The sequence below is a fragment of the Neomonachus schauinslandi genome, chromosome 12 (assembly GCF_002201575.2).
Source record: "Neomonachus schauinslandi chromosome 12, ASM220157v2, whole genome shotgun sequence".
Classification (NCBI taxonomy): domain Eukaryota; kingdom Metazoa; phylum Chordata; class Mammalia; order Carnivora; family Phocidae; genus Neomonachus; species Neomonachus schauinslandi.
In genome coordinates this window covers 46,748,835-46,768,127 of record NC_058414.1, presented here as the reverse complement: position 1 = coordinate 46,768,127, position 19,293 = coordinate 46,748,835, and the positions used below count along the sequence as shown (strand labels likewise).

The window sequence follows — 19,293 nt, the reverse complement described above, 5'->3', positions numbered from 1 at the left end:
TTTCTGATTTTCAGTTTCTCAGTCTGAGAAGTGGAATATCTCAGCTTAGAAGGAGGATTCAATGAGGCAATAAGCATAAAAGCAATTTTTCAAAAAACAAACATTCCTGTATAGGTATAGCATATAATTCTGTCAATTTTACTTTAGTCTTAAAATAACTAATGACCCTTTTAATGTGAGTACTATGCTCTTATATTTTTAACTCAAACCTCCCAACAATCTCTCCACGAAAGATTTTTCTTTGCCCTGTGACAATTTGGATTATATTGTCAATTTAAAATGATTACATGTTAGAAACTACAAAGACAAGAGATATCTCAATACTTTAGAATAATAGGATTTTTAAAAATTCTTTGGTATTAGGTTGAACTTAATAAGTGCCCTGAAGACAAATGCATCTTTTAAACTAATTATCTGTACTGTGTATTCTATTTAATATTAAAATGATACTGATTAAATAAAATCAATCACATTCCTCTGTAGTCACACCTCACATTTGATTAAATACAAATATACAGTTCCTGTATTAATTCTGATTAAAAATATATTACATTTAGAATTATACACTCATGATAATTTTCAAAAAACTAAAACATTTACTCTACTCATCCTTGATATTTAAAAATCATATACAGAAGAGTATAGTTGAAGTAATAAAATATCTGAATTTGTTCTCTAATGAGTTGCTTGTTTATCTTTTACTCAGATACCATAGTTTTCTTATCACAACTCGAGAGTAAGCCACTGATGGGCATGTTAATTTAATATATACTCTTTGCCTACACATCTTGATTATAAGTGAGCTTATATATATACATTGTTTTATCACTCCTATTCTTGGAGTGAATTTTTAGTGTAGCTCTCAGACGTCTGAGTGTTGCTGGAGAAAATTCTCTGAGCTGGTGGCTTTCTTACATATTTATGACTTCTAGCCCCACCCCACTCGCTATGAATTTTGCTTGATTCTGTTACTCATTCTTTGTCAACTGCTTTCCCGTTCTCAGAGAGGTCATGGCAAACTCTCTACTATTTCCTTGCTTTCTTCATGTCACTATCTCTCTGCCAACATTCCTCACTCTCAGTAGATGATCTGTACCCCTACTACCTTAAGAAGGAAGAAGCCCATATACCTAAATATCTGTATATTACCAGTTCTCCACACAGGTGGTAGCAAAGTGCCAGCCAGGGTTTAATTTCATCCTACAGTCTCTTTTGGGGAGACAGTGCTTTAAAAGGGCTTTTTATTATCTTAGTTGGCATTGTTTTTGCTTTTTATGACATCAGGCCACATGAATCCAGTATATCCCCAGCCTACATTATTATTTTGCCATCATATATGCAGAAATATATATTTTATTGCGTTCAACCTTTTGCAAATAAATTACAGATAGTATAACACTACATCTCTAAATATGTCAGCAGGTATCTTCTAAGATTAAGGACAGTTTTCAAACTGAGGGTTGCTGGAGTGGGGGTGGGGTGGGAGGGATGGGGTGACTGGGTGATAGACACTGGGGAGGGTATGTGCTCTGGTAAGCGCTGTGAATTGTGCAAGACTGTTGAATCTCAGATCTGTACCTCTGAAACAAATAATGCAATATATGTTAAGGAAAAAAAAAGAAGAAGGTAGCGGAAGGGGAAGAATGAAGCGGGGAAAATCGGAGGGGTAGACGAACCATGAGAGACGATGGACTCTGAAAAACAAACAGGGTTCTAGAGGGGAGGGGGGTGGGAGGATGGGTTAGCCTGGTGGTGGGTATTGAGGAGGGCACATTCTGCATGGAGCACTGGGTGTTGTGCACAAACAATGAATCATGGAACACTACATCTAAAACTAATGATGTAATGTATGGGGATTAACGTAAGAATAAAAAAAATAATAAGATTAAGGACAGTTTTCTATACAATTACCATACTATTATCACACCTAGGAATATTAACAATAATTCCATAATATCAGTCATTATCCTGTCTATATTCAAATGCTTAAAAGTATGTCAAAAATGTCTTTTATAGATTTTTTTTTAGTGGTTGAAGTGGGGTGGACAGTATCTATTCGAGATTTTTGCATCACACTTGGCTGTTTCTCTGAACCATTTTGACAACTATAACCTTCACTGGCTTTCCATTGTGCTGCTTTGGAATGAACGTATACAGTGAGCATAGATTCTTCCAAAAGTCGAAGGCATCTGTGACTCATGCTGTGGAGACAGCTTGATGGACATCCTAGGTTGGTTGCTTGAGAGTCTCTGGGACTTTCCTGGGCTTATGGCCTAAGATAGGATAAGGAATCATAGGATAAGACATTTGATCTGGATTTGAGGGGGAAGAAACATTTATATATTATAATAAAGTTGGAAGAACAACATTCATGTCTTAAAATGTTTATTGAGATATAGACTTGAACTAAGAGCTAAGAAGGAAAAATAGGAAAGCTGACAAAAAATTTGAGCTGACCTAGATTGAAGCTAGCACATTCTTCCCACTGCCCATTGCCCCAGGTGTTATGTAGACTGACTTGGACTCAAAAGTCCAGAATATTACTAAAATCAGAAAGCTTTCAATGAAAGTTCTATTAAATCTGTTTTCAATCTATCTTAGAAAGAGCAATTCCGTAAGGTTCTCCTGTTAATGGGATAGTTAACCCGAGTTCATCCTCCCAGACTTGATGACTTCTTTTGATGAAAAATCTGCAGCTGCAACATTTTTTTTTTTTTACTTATATTATAAAAATATCTTCAAAATGGAGTTGCATTCCTGGACACTTTAATTTTCTCTAGGGCTGCCTTAGACCCCTTCTTCTCATCCACTTTTGGGTGCATTGGATCTTTCTGGTCCCTCTCTGTGATAAGTTTCTATGAAGGGGCCTGCTTCTTCATTAATCTCAGTATACTGCATAAGGAAGTCAATTGATATCTGTGTTCTCAGATTGTTCAGACCCATCTTGGACATCCATTTAGAGTTGCCTTCAAATAGCTCAGTCCTGGGGAGGAAACGAAAATGCTGACCACTCCCTCCTTTTCAGAGACACACAAATGTCTAAGAACTCCTAGCTTCACATTCAGCTTTCATACTTCCCCTCACCACACACAGCTTACCACAGGAAAACTTTGGCTAGTACTATGCGTGTGATTTGTCAACAATTTTCCAAATTTGTTGAGTCCCATAGGACGTACACTTTTGGAATTTGGTAACCTTTTTTCTGTTTCTTGCCAGAAAAAAAGCTTCCCACTGTGACTCAGAAAAGGAGGGGTGGTGGATAATTGAAAATGCACTGTCACAAAGACCAGCTTCAGTGTATTTAACGTCATCTTTTTTGTTTTTTTCTAATTACTCTCAAGGAAAATTTTTCTACGTATTTAATAATATTTTTACTTTTTACTGATACTAATGGAATATTTTTTCTTATTTCCAGAAAAATCACAAAATAAAACCAACACCATAAGCTATGTCTCCATGAAAAAGACACTGAGTATTTTTAGGAAGGAATGAGAGTTGGACTGGAAAATGGAAAATTGGGACGGGTAAATGGGCAACTTAAAAAATTAGTAGGAATGGTTTATGAAGGATAATGGGACTTGGAGATGAGTTCTTATTGCAAAATATAAATGTAATACATCCGTGTTGTTTCAGAGAGGTCTGTGAAGCCGGCCAAGGATGTTGATCAATCTGCTTTGGGTGATGAAATTGCATTTTGGATAAGTAATTCACAATCTAATCCACTCTGCATTGGAGCATTCCTTATTTTGTGAAAAGATATTTACTCATGTATTTAATGAATTTAAGCAGAAAAAATCTGACAAGGAAATGCATTTTATATTTATTCACTTATTTCACAGGAGAGTAGTGATATAAGAACTTTTGGCATTTGTTTTCAGTTTGACTTTTGTTTTTTTCAGCTTTAATATGAACTTCTCTTTTTCAGCAGACTCTGCCCACTTCAGGAGTTTCAGTCCCTGAGGTGCGTAAGCAAAAAAAAAAAAAAAAAAGCAAAAAATTTCACACTTGGGATTATAGGTCATTATACATCTCATGTTGTTAGAAAGAACATTTGTGGCTATATCAGTGACCTACTAATATCAGTTTGTATGGTTTATTTTGTCTCATATAATGATATTTGGAATTGGGGACCTTGATATTTTCATGATGGGATAGACTTGAAACTGTTCCAGTCTCCATTTGTGACAAACATTAGGAAAGCAAAAAGTTATGTAAAACAAAGTTTACAGAGAATAATGAAAGTTACTTTGCAAAGAGTTTTGTCCTGTGTATAAGAATAGCATCATTCCTATGTGTCAAGTTAAAATGTAAATACCTTACAGAAAACCCAAATAGTTCAATCCCCTGTACCATTAAAATATAGTTTTCAATGCTAGTAGGTTGGGAAACTCTTGTTCACTTAGAAATGTCTGTCACTTTAAAAAGAGTACTTCTGCATTTATCACTTAGCATATACCATTATATAGAAAGTCATTGGAATAAAATGTAGTGACAGAATAAATGACTTTTATTTTGAAAATAAATGTAGGCATTGCCACATCATTTATTTTTAGTAAAGTGTTAGCATTACCTTTGCATTTACAAAGCAAAGCCTCCACATTTTTCTGTGACCCTATTCTATTTGATTGTTTTTATCTTTAAAAGATATGCTCAAATGGTATTGTTTCCCTTAAAACTATAATTTGAATCTGCTTGCTTAGGATAGGTATTATTTATAATATATGAGTACTATATAAGACTGTGAATTTATTTAGAGGAACACATATAATTGCACGAAAAGTATTAAACTCTCTCCCCTGCCCCCTAAAGTTTTTGAGTCAGTGTAGACTGCCTCATGAAACTTAAAAAATTCATTTTGTAATCAGAGATATACTTAAAAATATACTGGAGATATGCTTGAAAAATAATGCTTCTAATCTAAGAGAAATATTAAACTATTTTTGTATGCTTTAAGTCCATTGATACCATTATCATAGTTATTATAAAAATAAAAATGTTGAATTACACACTTAAGCAACAAAGGTACTTGGAAAGTGTATCACTTAGTTTAATTATTTAAGTGTAAGATAATAAATTTTGTATATTCAGGGGTTTGAGTTTATTTTTGCCCCTATCATAGCGCATCAAGTGAATATAGGCACTGTATTTGAGATTTAAAGTTTTCTCTTTATAGACTTGTTAACTCTCCATAGGTGTCCCATATTCAACTGTATAATCTATATCATATAGATAGAATAAATAGACCAAAATTGTAGTTTTCATAATATGCTTTTCTCATTTGTAAAAAAAAAAAAAAAAAAAATTCTTCTTCTGTAAAGTAACTTCCTACAATAATTTTTTTTTTCTGGCGTGTTATATTGATTTATATTATCTTTTCACCATCCTCTGAGGTATGTATGCACACACATACTTTTAGAAAGTCACTACCATAATACAGGTAAACAGCCCAAAGTAAAAGATTTTGACAAGGTCCTTCTCATTCCTAAATTTCATTTCTTCCAATCAGGATTTCTTGAACAGAAATCTTGTAAGTGGTTTATACCTCGTATGAAATTATCCTAAGAGAAAATATTCACAGCATGTGTGATGTGTGAAAACCAGGACTTGGGGATCAAGTTGCAAACTGTACCTCCAGGTTTAGTTGGGGAGTAGCACTTCCAGGTACTTGAGACTAGCTCTCATTCTAATTTTTTGCTTCCCATCTGCCCCAAAAGGCCCCACCTGGATCATTACACCACTCATTCCCAGTTATGGTGATTGAATGGACACATAAAGTACTACAAAGTAAATGAACTTCTTTCAAACACCCAACTTTAACTCCTATGATCTAAGCAGCATATGCATGATAACTTAATGATAACATATAACAATATACCTATTTTATATTTTAAAAATCACTGCCATTTACTAAGTGTCTATTTTATGCCAGTACCTTTATTTACATTTTCTCAATTTATCATCACACAAATCTTCTCGTTTTATAGATGAATTAATTGGTGGCTTAGAGATAGTAAATAACTTGCCCAAGTTTGCACAGCAAGTAAGAGACAAAGCTGGGATTTGGCCTCCAAGCCCATATTTATGCCTTTGCCCTACTAAAGTAGTTTTTGTTTTTAGTAAGCCCTTACTTAACTAAATTAAAAAAAGGAATGAAAATCTTTATATCAATTATTATATTTATGTTTAAAACTGTATAAATTATTTTTTTTTAAAATCAAGAGTACTTTGCTATGCAGCAATAATAAATTTTGCTGCAACTTCCAAGGATTCCTAGCAGACTTAGAGTCTTTGCCATTTTCCAAAGGAATTAGTTTGTCTCGGCAGGAAACTACTCCAATTTCACAATAAGGTCACAATAATTAAAAGTGCAGCTTTGCAGCTGTCAGCCTTGCCTTCTTAGAGCCTGTAACCCTTATAAGCAGCAATGAATTTGGGGACAGTTCTGCTTCGGTGAGATCTTTTATACTGGGAATATCCAAGTGTTGCCCCAGGTTCAAATTCTAGAGTTTCTGGGAAATTCTTGTGGCCTAGCTTCAGTGGCAGAAAAGGCTAAGTCTCCATCCAGGTGAGTGGGGCTGTAGCAGATAAAGCGAGTTCCAGGACGCGGTGGCAGAGATGCACCCCCTCCCCACCCTTTTTGTGGCTTTGTACCAATCAAGGTGCTTGGCTGCTGCCTGCCTGTCTCTCATGCTGAGATTGGACAAAAAGAAGAAAACCCTGTGCTTGAGGTAATCATCACTTGCAGCTGGTAGTTTGTGAGTGATCGATAACAGCAGGCAGAGATATTGTGGTAAACATCCCTTTTGTGAAAGCAGTTTTCAGCAATGCACAAATACTCTACCTCTGAGAATCAGCATGATATAAAAAAAATTTTTTTTTTTAGAACACATATTTAAAGTGAGGTCTTTTTATGTCATTTATTTCATCTTTCTCTTTTCTATGAATGGTCTTTTCGGCTTTTCTTCTTTGTTAATTACGGTGATTATTCTTTTGGAATTCTATTACAATGTATTTTTCCCCAGTTAAGATCTGTTGTGCTACTGACAGACTCTAAGGATCGCAAAACATTAAATTCTATATTTAAAATGTCTGCATAGCAAACACAAATGGTTGATATTTGAAAATGCTGAAATAATATTTTATAATTCAGTTATGTTTTCTATATTCTTTTTTGTGGTTAGAGTAGCTCTTTTCAGTGTTTGAATAATTTCTATTGATTAAAGAAATAATTTTCCAACTCTTTTTATATCTGGGATAATTTTTCTCGCAGAACAAAATTTGCCTTAATTATAATAAGGTACTTTATTCTGTGATTTAGAGCCCAAAAACTTAAAAAAAAAAAAAAAGAAAGAAAAGAAAAAGCAGAAGGTGGGGTGGTGAACACTGCCCCCGTTACCAGAGAGCAATTTGATCCTTAACAACGATGCAAAATCAGGTTGGTGATCTCTTCCTGAAACTTTTCAATAATTTCAACCCCGGGAGTAAGTCTCTTAAATACCATAATAGAGTTCTGCCATTCAGAGTTAATTAACCCCCAAAACAGGCTAGTGAAATTTTTGTGGCCAGCAGATCTTTCAGGGGTGCAATTGCTCCCCCTTCCTGTCCCTCATGTAAAATATGAAAGAAGTAAAGATTTTCTCAGTGGAAATAGGAAAAGGTATCCAACTATCCTACTGTGAGCTTATGCTGCTTAAATAAAGTATAGTGAATATCTCAGAGACTTCTATACAATTTGGAAATAAAAGTAAAACAAATGAGTGTAATAAAAAGAAAACTCTGGGGAAAATTAAATGCTTATGAGTTTCTCCTGTTTAAAATTTTCAGCCTTGATTAATTCCACAAATTTTACCCAGTAGGCATATTTCCCCCCCCAAAAAGAAACCACTTGGTTTTCTTGGTGTGTGTGTGTGTGTTTAAACAAATGTTTACTATTTTAGTATTATCTAAATTATATAATAAAATTCACACATTTATTTTGTGGTTTAAAGCCCAAACACTTAAAAAAACAAAAAACCGGAAGGTGACGTGGTGAGCATTGCCACCTGTTACCAGAGAGCAATTTTATCCTTAATAACAATGCAAAATCAGATTGGTGAGCTCTTCGTGAAGCTTTTTGACAACTTCAGGATAGACCGAAGATTTTTCTGTTAACTTGTTATATACCTCTTTCTTATAATTTTAGATTTCAAAAATAATCCCTTAGTTGAACATTCAATTTAGGATTTAAAATTTTGTTTTTATATTTTACAAAGGCTTCTATAAAGCATTTGTTTCGACTCCAATTTACTCAGAAAGGTGACTCCCTGAAGAGACCTGAAGCTACTTAATCAACTGCTTTCTGCTAGTTGGAGATTCTTATCAGCAAAGGAATTCCCCTAGCTATGAGCATAGCTAAGAATAAAATCATGTTCATAGATGATGTGGTAGCTCTTTACAGACATACACTTAACATGTCTTAAACTTCCAACACTACAAATATAAATAGTTTGGTCATAAATACCCAGTTCCAATGTGACCAACCAACATAAATTATACTTAATTCTTGTAAACTAAACATTTTAGAAATTAAATGCCAAATAGCAATAGTTGGATTATATGGCAGACTACAAGGTATATAAGGTATGATAGAATATAAGGTACATAAGAGAATGTATATCTTCTACACCGTAGATTTTTATAGAGTATTGTTACCATGTCATATATACCTGCATGCAAGAATCCAGAAAGAAATTATTCCCTTACTTTCCACCAGTATTACATTTTTGAACTCTTAATGCAAGCTATGGATTTTCAGTTGTAAACATTGAGCCCTACTTATTTAAACATATACTTAAGTGTAACTAAGTGTAATTTTTTCATATACATGCACTTGGAGATATAATAAACACTTTGCATAATTGTACTACTAATGAGCACCCTAATGGGAGAGCCACACTTTGTTATTCATAATAACTTTCATTTATTGAGCACATATTCTAATACAGGAACAATGTTAGGAATTTATGTATTTTCTCTTAAACCTTACACAACTCTGAGAAATAGGTATTACTAACTCCATTTTAAATAGGAGTTTACGTTCTCTAAGATTACATAATATTTAAGTAGCAGAGATGGGATTCAGCTCAGGCTTTCTGACTCCAAACCTCATCCTATAATCCACTCTTTCTATGCATTATACTCTTAACTCTCTATGGATAAAATTATAATTTGCAAGTTTAGAAAGAATGATCTATCTTTAAAAAAATCAATATTTTTGCCAGAAATTATACTTATATGGAAGTAAATCATTCCCCAAAGAATGTGAATTTCAGGAATCCTATTACACCATCCATTTTTAACCACACAAAAATATAGTCAGTGATTGTACACCCTGAAATTGCAAGGTAAATGGACTATACTGATTAGCATCTATATTGGTCTGAGAAGTTTTCTGATCCATTTGGTCCTAATATAGTTAAAAAGAGCTTTACTGGGGGGCACCTCGGTGGCTCAGTTGGTTAAGCGTCCGTCTGATATCTCAGGGTGTGAGTTCAAGCCTGGTGTTGGGCTCCACACCTGGGCGTAGAGCCCACTTAAAAAAAAAGAGCTTTGCTTTTAAGTCCAGTTAAAATATGTTCCAAAATGACTGAAAGTGAAATGATGCTCTATAAAGCAAATATAGGGACCAGAAAATATATTCACTCAAGTATTTAAGCACACATGGAAGATAGTGCTATTAGATCAGAACAACTTTTCATACCAAACCTAGACATGACCCTCTCAATACAATATTTCAGGCACTTAAAATTTTTTTAATGTTGATTCATTTATTTCTCCATTCATTTATCCTTACTTTTGTCAGGCACTGATTTAGGATCTGATGTATAACAGTGAAGCAAACAAAGCACTTTCTCTTATGGAGCTTTGACTAAAGTGGGGAAAGACCAGCTTAAACTAGTTAAATGAAAAACATTTCAGGTTGTAATAAATTTTATATATATTACATAGAGATAATATGTAATTGTATATATAAATATATTTTTATGTTTCTATAAAAGGAGGCTAAAGGGAATAGAGAAGCCTACCTGACATTTGAACAGAAATCTGAAGTAAGTGAGGAGCAAGCCCAACAAATATACAGAAAAGAGCTTTCCAGCAGAGCGAAGAGTGATTGCCAAAGCTCTGAATTAAGAGCATACTTGTGATCAAGGAATAATGAGAGTGGAGTGAAATAGGATGAGTATAGCTGTTGTATAGAGAACCTACTATAGGGAGACAAAGATGGAAGCAGATTGACCCATTAGCTGATGGCTACAATAATCCAGGCAAAGAAGAAAATGGGCCTAAAGTATGTAATAATGGAAGTGGTGAGTCATCATCCAGTTTGGGATTTGTTTTCAAGGAGGATAGGCAGGAAATTAAAGAAAAAAAAAGTTTTGGATATTTTAGGACCAATATATGTTTTAGACACTCATGGAAAGATAGAAAGGGCATTTGTATATAGGAGTTAAAGTTCAAGGGAGAAATCTGAACGGGAACTATAACTTTAGAAGTCCTCCTCATGAAGTTGAAATTCAGAGCCTTGGGATTTAATGAAGCTACCTAGGGAGTGAGTGTAGAGAGTGAAGTTGAGACGTTCAAGGAAGAGGTTAAATGTTATGGACCATAAATCTGGAGGAAGAACAATGGAAGAGCCTCTGAGGAAGCAGTTAGTCAAGTAAGAAGAGAGCTAAAAGTAAGAGAAAGATGTGTTCAGAAGCCCAGCGAGGCAAGGTTCAAGAGGGAGGAAGAAGTCAATTCTGTCAAATGCTGCTAAAAAGTGGAAAAGATGAAGGCTGACCAACAGATGTGACAATGAGTAGGTCATTGATGATTTTAAGAAGAGCAGATTTGGTGGATTAATGGTGAAAAAAGCTTTGGGGTTGGGTCGAAGAGAGAGTGATAGGAGGGGAAAATAGAAACAGGAAGTGGACAACTACAAGAAATGTTTCCACTATGGTGAGCAAAGGAATTAGCTGGGATGGAATGTGTGTTTTAAATTTTATGCTATCCTGGATATAAGTAGCAGCTTAAAAGTTCATCATGTATGCATTTTCGATATTACTGGTATTTATAAGCATTATTTTTAGTGCTGAGTAATAATTTTTTGTAACCCTATATTATTTATTTCTACCATTCCTTATGAAAATGATTAGCTTTAGTGGTCCTTGAGACTTCTGAATCAGAACAGTCCTAGTTGGGCACATAGGGAGAATGCCATCTGGTTTTCTTTCTCATAGTCTCTTTAACTGGTATTTTTATTAGGCATCTATCATATGGACTAAGCCAGTAGAAAGCAGCAGCATTCTTAGCATTCACTAGGAACTCCAAATTAGGAATGTGGGCCCAAGTTTGTAGCCACAAAAGTTTTCTTTGTGTTGGCCTTTTTAGTAAAACAACATTCTTAACAAAAGATTTCCTCCTTATAGGAAAGACAAGCAACAGTGAAAAAGGAAAAAGGTGGTTCCCAGCAATCAAACAAAGTGACAGATAAGAACAAAATACAAAGAGCCAACTCTGTGACGGTGGATGGGCAAGGCCTACAGGTATGACTTTTTAAATCCAAATTTGAGTAGTTTTCGCATTTGTAATTTCTGTGCTCTTGCACACATATGTCCAGCTAGCAACACATTTATTTAATGTGCAGATTAGCTCAGCAGGGGACTTCGGAAAGATCTTTATTACTTTATCAAGATGTCAGTTTTATATTTGATTGACAGAGTACCACTCCAGTTATATTAATCATTTCTGATGTTCTCTGCATTTGAACTCAGGTTGATAAGAGATCTTTTGTCAATCTGAAGGTTTTGCAAATATCACTAAATATACACATTTTTATATGCATACATGTTATTTACTTACAAGTTTACTTTCTTCATATATATTGTTTATATATTTGAAAGAGTCATTTTGGTGGCAAAAAATGTCGAGGAAAAATAAAATGAATTTCATGTGTGTGGATACTTTTGTTCCTAAGTAAATAATAAAATAAAGGCTTTATTATGATTTATCCATATCTTCTGAAGTTTAAATTCAAAATTGAAAGCCCATATATATTTCTAGTTTAAGTAAACACAAATAGCTCAAAATCATGTTTTTAGTACTTTAAAAACCTTTAATATCCCTAGGATCTCTGACATCGGGAGTAAGATTTCTTTCAGTCTGCATTATAAGACATTCTGTAGATTGTATGTATTGTATTTATTTGCCTCTGTTTCTCACTCCGACATAAAAACATTCAGTGAAGTTGGCTGCATTAATGAAATTGTGAGTTCATTTTTGTTTTTTGCTTTTTTACCTATACATTTCTCTCTTCTAATTTTCATTTCCTTTCTTTATCAGTATGCTTCAAGTTTCATGTTCTCCGGGAAAATTTACCAACCACTTACCAAACAAAAATATATTTTATCACATACTTGCCTTCAATATACATAATTTTGTATTTTTGTTTTTCATTTATTATTTTATCTGTGATATGATGGATTATGTGTTTTATATCCCTTAATTTGGAAGCAGAGTTCAGAGCACATAGTAGTTGCCTAAATGCATGTTTCCTCATTATTTTCAATATCTCATTGAAAATTTAATAATAATTGCTTAAATATTGATAACCAGATTACTGATTTGTTCTGATCTAATAAAACACATTGTGAATAGAAATTTTTTAAATAATTATTAAACTCAAATATAAAAAGAAAATTCTAAATGATAAAATTATTATACTGGTTAGAAAGTTTAGAAATTAATTATCAAAAGAATAAACCAGGACCTACACTTTTTGTAGTCATCTCTGTATGTTTAGCAATCTCATTGAGAGACTCAGATATGAAGTCTATTTACTTTGATAGCAAAAAAAAAAAAAAAGATGGCAAAAAAAATTTAAGTGGTCCTGTAAAATTTTTAGTGAAAAAAAACATTGATAAATTTAGTACTTCAGTTACAAATATTGATTAGTTAAATCTTTAGTCACTCTCAGTTCCAGTGGTGAAAATATCAGAAAAGAAAATTAATTTTGAAATTCAAGTACATTTCACACATGGCTAGACATTTTTCAACATGAAAGGGAAACATGTACCATTTGTGAAACAGTATTGCTAGACACCATGAGAGTATTTTATGCCTATTAGGTAAATGAATCCTCTCAATAAACACAGGAGATAAATATTCTTAATTCTCTCAATAATCATATGACGAATGTCATCATTATTTTCATCACTTTCAAAATGTTCAAAGGTAAAGTTATTCCCAGGGCCTCCAGTTAGTTTGTAAACCCAAAGTCGAATAAGGACCACCATCTGGCTCAGAGTGTATGTGTCTTACTCTTAGAATACCCGGTCTCCTTGGTTAAAAAAGTTTAACAGGTATATAAATGCTAACTCTCTGACTACCTTGTTCTGACCACCTGCCTTTCTTTTTGAATATATTGCATCTCTCAAACCAGATAATAACTTTCCATAACTTTCTTTTGCATGTGAATTTATCTGGGAAAGTTGTTAGTAAGCATAGGGTAGACATCGGCCCTTATAAAACAGCATTAAATAAATACCATGATTATTATCATCATAATTTTTTGAATTATAACTGTTGGTTTATAATCATGTGCAACAGTCTGTTTCACCTCAGCAGTATGGACTGAACTGTGATACACATATCTATTCACATAATTTTGAGGAAAATATAAAAAAGGTAAAAGAATCAATTATTGGATAACTAATATGAGGTAGAAAAATGAATTTTGTTGTGGTAATCAACTTTAAAGTTATAAAATGGTTGTTCTTTATCAGGAAAGGTAAAAAGATATGCCAGAAAATTAATTTTTCTGTGAGTTTTAAAAAATGTATATCATGAAAAAGCATTGAGTTGCAGCCTGGTTTGCATGTAAGTCCATGACAGAAGAGATCTACACTGCTTAAAGAAGACTATTAATCATAGTTAAGTACATTCATCATACTTCTTTCCAGCTAACCAGCATAATGATCAGGATTATTATTTCTAATTAGAGGAAGTAATAGATCATGTATAACCTTAGGATGAGTCTCATTAATTAACCCGGGTCCTAGGGGACTTCAAATAGAGGTGGTTAGGCACTCTGTCTTTGTCACTGCTCACACCATAGGTTTACACTTAATACATATGATTAAATGTAATTGAAACTACAATTTCTAACAGGCCTGAGATGTAGAAATGCAGATAATTATTCACATGTGAACAAACAAGTGAAACAGAACCATTGTGTAAACTGTATTAAACTGAAGTTACCTTGTCCCTAATTATTCTCTGAGAAAAATTTCCAAATAAAAGGGTCACTTGAGAACCAAAAAGTCTAGTTTGTAATACTCTTAACACCAGAAAAAATGGGGAACCTTTATATTTAAACACTTAAAACCGAGCCAGTGCCATCCCCTACCACAACTGCTTCTCCCTGTTCTTATTGTCTTTCTTATTTGCATTATCTCATTCTCATAATCACAAAGACTGTAAACAAACATATGTGTATATCTATCTATCATCTATCTATCTATCTATCTATCTATCTATCTATCTATCTATCTATATCCATGTGTACTATATACAACTATATAGTGTGTGTATACAATTAGTTCCCTTTATTTGATTGATGTGTGTGTGTACATACTTGTGCACGCATGTGTGCCCCTTGACTACTTTAGGATCCTCAAACCATTTGGCTCTTCCATAATTAGCTCTTCATTGTCATTTAACTCCCTAAGTCCAGAATTATTATTCTACACTTTAATACGATATCCTTTAAACTGAGTCCTGTTCCCAACTTATAATGTGTTAGATTATAAATAATATGGGGAAAAAATGGAGCTCAGTAATAAGTGTCAAGACTGAGAGTTAGAGTTGTCTCTAATTTTAAGTAACATGGCCAGATTGGGCCTCATTAAAATGTGGTATTTGAGTAAAGACTTAGGTGAGTCCTTTGGTCTGTGGATATCTAGGGGATGGTCAGCCCTAAGATAGGTGCATGCCTGGTAAGTTCTAGGATCAACAAGAACAACTGCATGGTTAGAGCAGGCTGAGCAATATGGAAACTGGTGAAGAGTACTTTAGAGAAGTAATAGGAGCTGGATGCTACAGAGCCTTCAAGGTCTGCATAAGAACTCTGACTTTCCATCTGAAAGTGATGGCAAAATATAACATGATCCTGACTAAAATGTTGAAAGGCTTACCCCTGTTGAGGTTAGATTGTTAGGGAGCAAAGAGTCGAGTTTGGAGATAGCCACCAGTTATTTAGGGTTTATAGGATGGAGGCATATCCAGTGTAGAGCAGGGGAGGTGAAGAGATGCTCCATATATTTTGAAGACAGAGTCAACAGGATATGCTGATAGATCAGATATAGGGCTTATTAGAAATTAGGGAATTAGGGACATCTCTTAAGATGTTTGGCCGATTCACCTGAAATGATAGAGTTGCCATTGACTGAGATAGAGAAGGGTCTGGGTGAATAGGTTTTAGAGAGAAATTTTTGGTGCTGTTAGATATCTAAATGGAGATGTTTAAGTAGGCAGACAGATATGTGAATCTAGAATTGAGGGCAGGGGGTAGATATAAATTTGGAAGTTAAAGGCATATTGATGGCACTTAAAACCCTCAGATAAAATAAGATTACCAAGGGAGAGAATATATAGGTAAAGGAATTGTTAAACTGGAACCTAAAACCAGTCTGACTCAAGTCATGCCTTTTAATATTTACTATATGAAATAACTCTTTTATGTGAGTAAATAAGTTTTCACAGGATTAGCTCTTTCTCTATAGAGAAGAATCCAGTATAAACTGTCAACTCTTGGAAAGTCCTTTGTACCCAATTTATAACTATATTCTTCAAGTTTTCAAGTGTCTTGAACATTTTTCCCTTTGTCAATATTTTCTGTGCTATACTGTATTCCCTATCTCGATGTATCTTAAAAACTGGTCTGAGAAGCCCAGGGCTCTGTGGAGATGCCTCAAGCACGATGGTGGGATGATGGGAGGCTGAGAGTAGGTTCAGGGTTCTTTCATGCTTCAAGCAGAGCAACTTACCTTTCATCTGTCTCATATACTGTTCCACTTAAGATTATTTCAAATGCTGTGGGGCGCCTGGGTGGCTCAGTTGGTTAAGCGACTGCCTTCGGCTCAGGTCATGATCCCAGGGTCCTGGGATCGAGTCCCGCATCGGGCTCCCTGCTCTGCGGGGAGCCTGCTTCTCCCTCTCCCACTCCCCCTGCTTGTGTTCCCTCTCTCGCTGTGTTTCTCTCTGTCAAATAAATAAATAAAATCTTTAAAAAAAAAAAAAAAAAGATTATTTCAAATGCTGTATAAATATTTACTTCCAAGAACAAATAGGTTTAGGCTGACAGAATTATTTTATATATGTATGTTTTAGTTTTCCCTCCCATTCCACCAAAATCTGTAACAAAAAGGGTACAATATTTTAGGACAGCAGTAAGTCAGTGTTTAAAATACTGAATTTTAGGGGCGCCTGGGTGGCTCAGTCGTTAAGCGTCTGCCTTCGGCTCAGGTCATGATCCCAGGGTCCTGGGATCGAGCCCCACATCGGGCTCTCTGCTCCGCGGGAAGCCTGCTTCTCCCTCTCTCACTCCCCTGCTTGTGTTCCCTCTCTCGCTGTGTCTCTCTCTGTCAAATAAATAAATAAAATCTTAAAAAAAAATAAAATAAATAAAATAAAATACTGAATTTTACATGTTATTTCAAAATTTTGTATGCAGTAAAAATTGAAAATTCATCATATTAAAGACTATATTAGATATAGATCAAAGAGAATTAGTAAACTTGAATATAAGATTGATATATTAGTGCTATTTAATTCCTGGATCCCATTCAGGTTTTACCAGTTGTCCCAATAATGGCTCTTATAACACAAGCAGCTAGTACAGAATCATGTAAATTTCCTGGTTTTGACAGTTGTGTTGTGTTTATATAAGAGAATGTTCTTGTGTATAGGTTATCCTAAAGTAAACAAGAGTGATAAAATACCATTTTGGCAACTTAGTCTCAAATGGTTGGGGAAAAAAAATGTTATTTGAACAGTCCTTTTAACTTTTCTGTAAATTTGAAATTGTTTTAAAGTATAAAAATAGGGGCGCCTGGGTGGCTCAGTTGTTAAGCGGCTGCCTTCTGTTCGGGTCATGATGCCAGGGTCCTGGGATTGAACCCCGCATCGGGGCCCCTGCTTGGCGGGAAGCCTGCTTCTCCCTCTCCCACTCCCCCTGCTTGTGTCTCCTCTCTCTCTGTCTCTCTCTCTGTCAAATAAATAAATAAAATCTTTAAAAAAATAAAGTATAAAAATAAAAATATCACTTCAAAATATAAAAAAAAATTATTGTAAGATATTTCCATAAAACTTTATTCATCGAAGTGAGATATACCAAGTTTCAGAAACTAAGAAAACTTTGTATTCTTTTAACCTCCTTAAGTTATTTTTGGTATAAATGATTTACATTACAATACAAATTAGCTCTGCTAGACTGAATTCTGAATTCTCTAAGTTCTTAGCTGATTTTAACCTCTCTGGAAAACAAAATCTGGAAGCAAATAGATTGGATTAAGTAATTGAAATATCACATTAGTGATATCTATGTATTCTTTTTATCTCAGACTCTTTAAGTTACAAAAGGATTAACTGAAAATGATTATGCCCCTACTCAATAAGGAGAATAACATAATGTAAAATAAAATGAAATACAGAGTATCTTCAGGGATTTTGATATCAAGTTTCTGTTCTTTACTCAGGGTCTAGAAATATTTACAAGTTTGATGAAGTATAAAATTTCTAGGGGCGCCTGGGTAGCTCAGTCAGTTAAGTGTCTGCCTTCAGCTCAGGTCATGATCCCGGGGTCCTGGGATGGAGTCCCATGTCGGGCTCCCTGCTCCGTGGGGAGTCTGCTTCTCCCTCTGCCTCTGCTGCTCCCCCTGCTTGTGCTCTCTCTCTCTCTCTCAAATAAATAAATAAAATCTTTTTTAAAAAAAATTTCTATGTCTGGTTCCACTGGTATTCAATTCTGTGCCCTTGTGGATCTTGTCTCTCATACCAGTTATAATTAAGATCTGCAGTGTGTAACAGGGAAACAAAAATGAAAACAAATAAAACATAACAGTGGTTTAGACAAGATATGCATAAATTTTTCTTTCATGTAAATCAAGTCCAGAAGTAGAATCTCCAGAAATAGAGCTAATAAGACAGCTCCACATTTTTATCAGGGCTGGCACTATCTTTCCTGTCCTCCATCTGTTGTATCTTCAAGGTCACCTCATTGTCAAAGATGGCTGCCAGTCCTTATAATGTCAGATTTCATGCTGGCATCCAGAGGAAGATGACTAGAAGCTCTCACTCCTCTATTGTGAAGATCATGTCTTGAGTCTCCATAAAACACTTCCGCATTAGTCACATTGGGCTGCTATAATAAAGTATCATAGATGGGTGGGTTCAACAACAGACATTTATTTATCACAGTTCTCAAAGCTGAAAAACTCAAGATCGAGGTAACAAGTTACATTTTATTCTGAATCCTTTTCCCTTGGCTTAGAGGTGGCAGTGATCGCTCTGTGTGCTCACGTAACCTTCTTGTGTGTGCAGATGCGGGAGTAGATCTTTCTTTGATAAGGGTACTAATCCCATCATGAAGCTCCCACTCTCATGACTTCATCCAACCTTCCTTGCTTCCCAAAGGCCCTCTGTCTCCAAATGCCACCATGCTGAGGGGGTAGGGTTTCAACATAAAATTTGGGGAAACACAGTTCAGTCCATAGCAACTTTCAATTATAGAAAAAATATAGACACATTTTTTTTTCTACTTAGACTATTTATTTGCATTCTTAGATGGCAAGAGACCAAAAGTCACACCTTCTTAAAGCTCTTCGAAAGAAATACATATTTAAATGCTGCAAACAGCAGCAGCGGTTTCCAAGATACAGGTGTGATGGGAGCTGCCAGTCTTTCAAAATTACCCTTTGCCCAGAGTTCTTTCTCTAAGGTTGATGAGGAATATGTGATAGTTGTGATAGTAGCAGTCTTTGACAGTAAGATCCTCCTCCTTACTTCAGGAGTATTAGTGCACAAAGAAGTTGTTTATTGTTAACTTGTCGGACTTGAAAATGACTATGCAATACTGCAGGTTTGGTGCTGTCAAATTTAAAAATTTTCTCAGGTCTTCTGGCCCCCGGATTTACTCAGCTGGATTGGTTTTTCTTTTTCTTTCTTTCTTTCTTTCTTTCTTTCTTTCTTTCTTTCTTTCTTTCTTTCTTTCTTTCT

General features: G+C 34.7%; 1 protein-coding gene across 6 annotated transcripts in view; it reads left to right on the top strand.

The window, feature by feature from the left end:
• Positions 1 to 19,293, top strand: part of DGKB (diacylglycerol kinase beta) — a 666,176-nt gene that overhangs the window by 183,616 nt on the left and 463,267 nt on the right. For 2 of the 6 annotated variants that reach the window (XM_021689586.1, XM_021689588.1), the window contains 2 exons: positions 3,929 to 3,961; positions 11,448 to 11,564. In XM_021689586.1, coding sequence (XP_021545261.1) covers positions 3,929 to 3,961; positions 11,448 to 11,564 — 150 coding nt within the window. Of the gene's footprint in view, positions 1 to 3,925; positions 3,962 to 11,447; positions 11,565 to 19,293 lie in introns of all 6 variants that reach the window. The other 4 variants (XM_021689587.1, XM_021689585.1, XM_021689590.1 and 1 more) reach the window with 2 other exon arrangements.